Source organism: Triticum urartu, chromosome 5, assembly GCF_003073215.2.
Source record: "Triticum urartu cultivar G1812 chromosome 5, Tu2.1, whole genome shotgun sequence".
NCBI classification, from domain to species: Eukaryota; Viridiplantae; Streptophyta; class Magnoliopsida; order Poales; family Poaceae; genus Triticum; species Triticum urartu.
This window is the reverse complement of record NC_053026.1, coordinates 314813756-314820305: the sequence shown is the minus strand read 5'-3', so window position 1 is coordinate 314820305 and position 6550 is coordinate 314813756. Positions and strand designations below refer to the sequence as shown.

At 48.5% G+C, this 6550-nt stretch overlaps 1 protein-coding gene across 1 annotated transcript; it reads left to right on the top strand.

Annotated features, from left to right (window-relative positions):
• The first annotated feature begins 5775 nt into the window (after window positions 1–5775).
• Window positions 5776–6550, top strand: LOC125555942 (mini zinc finger protein 1-like). Its single transcript, XM_048718748.1, has one exon. It carries the CDS (start codon window positions 5877–5879, stop codon window positions 6159–6161), a length of 285 nt encoding a protein of 94 aa, XP_048574705.1. The 5' UTR covers window positions 5776–5876; the 3' UTR covers window positions 6162–6550.

Here is a 6550-nt window from a genome sequence, read left to right as displayed (position 1 = left end):
GCTCTTGCTCAAGCTCGTCGTAAGCGAGCACTCGAGGTGACCCATATATGAGTTCCGTGGGGAGAACTGCTTCTGCCCCATATACGAGGGCAAAGGGTGTCTGGCCGGTGGCTCGATTTGGCATCGTTCTGATCAACCAAAGAACCGTCGGCAACTCATCAATCCAGCGCTTTCCACTCTTGTGCAGCCTGTCAAAAGTCTTTGTCCTCAGTCCTCGCAACACTTCAGCATTTGCCCTCTCCGCCTGGCCGTTGCTCCGAGGGTGTTCCAGGAAGCGAAACAGACCCTACTGTCGAGGTCTTGGGTGTATTGCATGAAGGTGTGGCTTGTGAACTGCGTGCCGTTGTCGGTGATGACTCTGTTTGGCACACCAAAATGGCACACTAGCCCCTTGAAGAATTTGACGGCTGACTGTGCTGTCACCTTCCTCACTGCTTCCACCTCTAGCCACTTTGTGAACTTGTCGATCGCAACGTACAAGTACTCAAAGCCCCCGACAGCGCGGGGGAAAGGGCCCAGGATGTCGAGCCCCCAGACCGAGAATGGCCAGGAAAGAGGAATTGTTTGAAGGGCTTGAGCTGGTTGATGAAGCTTCTTTGAATGGAACTGACACGCTTCACACTTGGTTACTAGTGCCGTTGCATCCTGGAGGGTAGTGGGCCAGAAGAAACCTTGCCGGCAAGGGCCCTCGACCCTATGTGGGATCCACATATGCCTCCGTGTATCTCTGCCAATAGCTCCAGTCCTTCCTCCCGGGGAATGCACTTCAACTTCACACCATTCGGTCTCTTCCTGTATAGGACGTCATCGACGAACTGATACATGGCAGACCGATGGGCTACTTTCTCCACTTCTTCCTGTTCCTCGGGAAGCTCCCCTGTTTGGTGGAATCGGTCGGTATGATGTGCCCATGCCGGAGCCTGGGGCTAGACAGCAAGGACCAAAGGCATTTCTTCTGCCATGGGAGCGGTCGTCTCTACGGCCAGGGCTTGACGGCCCGCCGGAATTAGTCGCTCCTCGGCAAGCTCAGAATCCGCGGCAACACCCTTGCCGGCGGCCCCTGGGAGCTCAACGGGAAAGTACTTGTTGGGGCCTGATTTCCTCAGTTTGTTCTGCTCTGTTGATGGTTCGACGGATGGTTGAGTTAACCGAAGCAAAAAGGTACATGGTTCCACAGGTAGCTTGAATGCAGCGTGTTTTGACAGGTAATCGGTGATGTCGTTCTCCGCCCAGGGAACGTGCTCCGCTTGTATATCGTCAAAGCGCTCCTCCAGCTTCCTCACCTCATCTACGTAGACCTCCATCAACGGGCTCTGATAATCTTTATTGACTTGTCTGACGACAAGCTGTGAATCACCCCTGACGATGAGCTTCTTGACCCCGAGGTCCGCCGCGATCCTGAGGCCGGCAAGCAACCCCTCATACTCAGCAGTGTTGTTGGTGGACATCTCCCTGGGAAAGTGCATCTGGATTACATACTTGAGGTGCTCTCCGGTGGGTGCGACGAGCAGCACACCAGCACCGGCGCCTTGCAGCGAGAAAGCCCCGTCAAAGTACATGATCCAGTTGTGACTTGCTTCCTTGCCGGGAAGGGTGGTCTCCTGGATTCCCTCGTCAGGCGTTGAGGTCAATTCTGCAATGAACTCTGCCAAGACTCTGCTCTAGATTGTCGAAGTACTTTCAAACTTCAAACCAAACCTCGAAAGCTCCAAGGCCCACTCCACAATCCTTCCGGTTGCATCTGGGTTGTGCAGTATCCGTTGTAATGGGAGGCGGGTGACGACGGCGATTTCGTGTGCTTGAAAGTAGTGACGCAGCTTCCTCGAGGCCATAAGAAGGCCGAAGAGCAATTTCTACACACCAGAGTACCTTGACCTAGACCCCTGTAGGAGGGAGCTGACAAATTAAACCGGGTGCTGCATCATCTTCTTCTTCTGCACCACCTCATTTGATTGCATGGGGCCTGTCCTAATGGTGTCAAACTCCACCGGGGGCCTCGCCTTGCCGGCATCGGGCCCTGCTGGGGGAATCTCTGGCTTGCCATCTGCCAGTCCCACCGTCGCTATTGCCTCTTTACCGACCTCCCTCTGCACCACTAGCGCGGCACTGACCACTTGAGGTTTCCATTCTATCGAAGAAAGTAGGATGCATAGGTAGAAAACCACCTCAAAGTTTTCTTTCCAATCAATCTATTGAACCACCCCAAAGTGTAATGGATAGTCCTAGGGATCGTACTACGACAACACCATATGATACGTATTGCACAACCTTTATGCCTCGATTACCCCAATGTCGCCACGGGAATTCGCAAGTTAATTGCTAGACATACATCATGTACCACTCCGAAGTTTCCATTCTATCGAAGAAAGTAGGATGCATAGGTAGAAAACCACCTCAAAGTTTTCTTTCCAATCAATCTATTGAACCACCCCAAAGTGTAATGGATAGTCCTAGGGATCATACTACGACAACACCATATGATACGTATTGCACAACCTTTATGCCTCGATTACCCCAATGTCGCCACGGGAATTCGCAAGTTAATTGCTAGACATACATCATGTAATCTCCAATCCAAATTTTCAATCCAACATGAAGAAACTTCAAAGAGCAAGACTCAATTCATCACAAAAAAGGATAGAGGGAGATGAACATCATAAGCTCCAATTTTATTAATAAAGCTCATGATATATCAAAATCGCAATCCATCAAGAACAGGGGGAGAGAGATCAAACACATAGCTACTGGTACAAACCCCCAGCCTCGAGGATGAACTACTCAGACATCACCATGGAAGCACTTAGCATGAATTGAAAGAAGACAAAAATATATGATAATCTCACATCAACGAGGCCTGATCATTAGGCAATGCAGAAGCCTTAGAATCAATGTCAATGTGAGGAGTAGTGATTATCATGCAACAGATGCACTAGAGCTATAAGTGTATGAAAGCTCTCCTAATGCGGTTAAATGGGCGTGCATCCAACTTGCTTGCTCATGAAGACCTCGAGCATTTGAGGAAGCTCGTCATCGGAATATATAAGTCAAGTTTTATAATGTAAAGATCCCACTAGCATAATCATGAAGTATATGAAAAGTCTCTATATGAAGTGCGTGGTGGTACTTTGAAGCACAAGTGTGGAAAAAGGATAGTAGTGTGCCCCCTCTCTTTTTTTCTTCTAGGTTTTTCTTTTTTCTCTATTTTATTTGGTTGGCCTCATGGACCTCTTCCCCTCTTTTTCGAGGAATCATAGGTCTCCTCCAATTCATATCCTCACAGGTAGGGGCACACTCTAATAATGAGGATCATCACACTTTTATTTACTTCCAACTCAAAAACTGAAAATGATGGCTATAAACGAATGCCTCTAGCGGTGTACTAGGATGTGAAATGATCTAGCGTAACATGTATAACAGTGATGAACGGTGGTTTTGCCACAAATATCATGAGCTCTATGATCATGCAAGGAAAATAATAATGAATGCTCAAGTCATGTAATGAATAGTAACAATGGAAGTTGCATGGCAATATATCTCAGAATGGCTATGGAAATGCCATAATAGATAGGTATGGTGGATGTTTTGAAGAAGATATAATGAGGTTTATGTGTGAGAGAGTGTATCATGTCATGTGGTTTGGATGAATCGGTGAAGTACCCGCCAAGTCTCGAGGTGAGAGTGCACAATGCACAGTACCGAAGAGTCTAGCAAAATATGGATAGGTGGAAGTGCAAGAGGACCGCGAACTCACATTAGTTATAAAGAACTCAAATAGATATTGGAAAAATCTAGTAGCCCTCAAAGTAGGCATGACTCACATACCCCTAGGGGGAGGTTGGGAGGTGTTAACCATCGCGCACCCCTGACCTGAATACACATGAATGTCACTTCAAAGTATCTCATACTCATACTTCCAAGCTAATACCAATTGTTATCACTTTCATGAATGAGATCTCAAATCTTAACACCAATATTCTTACTTAACTCTAACCGTTCACTCACACGGTCACATATTATTACCTCAATATCGCAAAACTATTGCACATAATTAAGTTTATCTAGTTCAATGATCTACAACTTGCATGCAAATTTTTATCTTACCACTCTACATACCCATTATTTTTGGACCAACACATAATTCATGCAAATTACCAATTACAATTCAGCTATCTAAAAAGATACAAGTGAAGCAAGAGAGTCCTAATCATTTTTATAAAAGCATATCACCGTGCTCTTACAAATATAAGTGAAGTACAAGACTAACTGCCTCAACTCCAATAGATATAAGTGAAGAACAAATGAGCATTCTATAAATATAAGATGAATGTGTGTCTCTCTTAATAGATGTGTTCAGAAAAATATGATTGTAAAAACAAGCAAACAAAAACAATCAAAAACAAATGATGCTCCAAGTAAAACACATATCATGTGAAGAGTAAAAATATAGATCCAAGTGAGACATACCGATAGTTTTGAAGATGAAAGAGGAGACGCCTTCTGGGACATCCCCAAGCTAGCTTGGCTGCTTGAGTCTTCCTTAGATATTGCCTTGGGGTGCCTTGGGTATCCCCAATCTTAGACTCTTGTCGGTTGCTGCTTCCCGTCCCACAGTCGTGGTTGGCCATGGTTGCGGTTGCGGAAGTGGAGGCGGCTAGGGTTTGAGTTGTGGAGGTGCACAGCGGGAAGAAGGGTGTGCGAGGGGAGGGGAAGGGACTCGGCTGGAGTGGGTGTACGCCGGTGTGCGACATGTGGCTATAAAGCCATTAATAGGCGGGTGACGGGTACACCGGCGACGTGACTTCCTGCATGGAATCCGCGCGGGCGATGCGTATTCCCTGTGTGTGAAAGGACTGATGTGACTATGATGTGACTACTCATGTATGTGGACACACACACGGACGACTATGAGAGCGCCACATGGCATGGGGTGTCCCACACATCAGTAACAACGACGGCTAGCAATCAACTCCCTTGATCAACGACAAGCACCTGTTTGGGCATTGGTGAGGGTGGGCGGCATGATAAAGGGGAAAAGTGAGCAAAGTTAGTTTGCCCAGGCAAAACTGAGCACAACTTTGTAACCAGGCCACAAAAATAGAAAACTCTTTTATTAAATTATTCAACGGAGTACAAGAACATAAAAACATAGATCAACCCAAAGTCATTTTTCTGGCGATCTCTGTCACCATCCCTATAAGCTTGATGATGTGCCGTGACCTCGTATCAACCCACATCATCTAATCCAGTAGCCTCACCAAGCCGCCCCACACTGAGTCGAGAGCACCAACCGGTCTAGCATACCCTCACCTCTCTAGAATCCGTCGTCTTCATCTTCCGCCGTCCCAACTTCAAAAGAGATCAACGCATTGGTCTTGCCAAGCCCAACTGTCGTCGACGTCACCACGACACTAGACAACGCCATCATTCTGCGCGCGTCCATCATAGAATTTACCAATATGAAGAAAAAACATGAAAATATCAACACGACAAATGGCTACACGAATCATGGCGCCAACCGGTTACGTAAACAAGAAATAAATCCACACCACACACGATACCATCGTGTGGACCGAATGCTCGCTCCAAATTACCCAGGTGCTCCGGCGCATGATCTAAAACTAGAACACTGTGCGCACTGGTGCCCGTTCTTGTAACCTTGAGAGACTCCTTTTTTCTCCTAACGCAATTACACGCAAAGCCTTTGCGTGGCCGCGGAAAAGAAATGGAGAAAATCATCGCCCCTCCCTCTCGTGCTCCTGCCCATATAAGTACCAGCATCCAAGGCCGCGATAGCAAAAGCCTTCCCACTCCCTTCCCTCCCATCCCAGACGCCACAGACCCGACGACGGCCGCCGGCCGGCAAGAAGGCGTCGTCCATGGGGCCCCAGCAGGACCGGTCGGCGTCCAAGGCGCTCGCCAACGGCACGGCGGTGGCGCCCGAGAGGAAGGACGGCAAGGTGGTGCACTACAAGGAGTGCCAGCGCAACCACGCCGCCGGCATCGGCGGCTACGCCGTGGACGGCTGCCGCGAGTTCATGGCGTCCGCCCCCGCGGGCGCCGAGGCGCTCCTCTGCGCGGCGTGCGGCTGCCACCGCAGCTTCCACAAGCGCGAGGTGGAGGCCGTCGAGTGCGACTGCTCCTCCGACACCTCCGGCCGGTGATCGCCGCCGCCCGTCGCCGCCCAAGCCCGCTGTTCTCTTGCTGGCTCGTCACGGGTAGACCGGCATCTATCGGCAGGTAAGGCGTGGTGGACGTTGAGATGACTCCATTCGATCTCGATCCATCTATCAAATACATATATATGGCCCGGTTAATTTATCTTCTTCCTCATCCTCCTCTTCCTCCTGGTATTGGGATTAATTTGGTGCTCGATTGCGTGTGATGTAATTAACATATCCGTACGTGTAGCATATGCGTGTTGATGAGAGTCCAAACTGGTGCGTGTGTGTGTAGATCGATCGGTGAGATGAACACCTTGTAATTTGTACAGATTTGTGTTTCTTGTTTGGAACCAGCAGTTAATAAGATATGCCTCTGAATTATGGATTGA

Bases quoted from the DNA above. Each gene is read 5' to 3' on its own strand.
- LOC125555942 (XM_048718748.1), top strand. From the start codon at position 5,877: ATGGGGCCCCAGCAGGACCGGTCGGCGTCCAAGGCGCTCGCCAACGGC.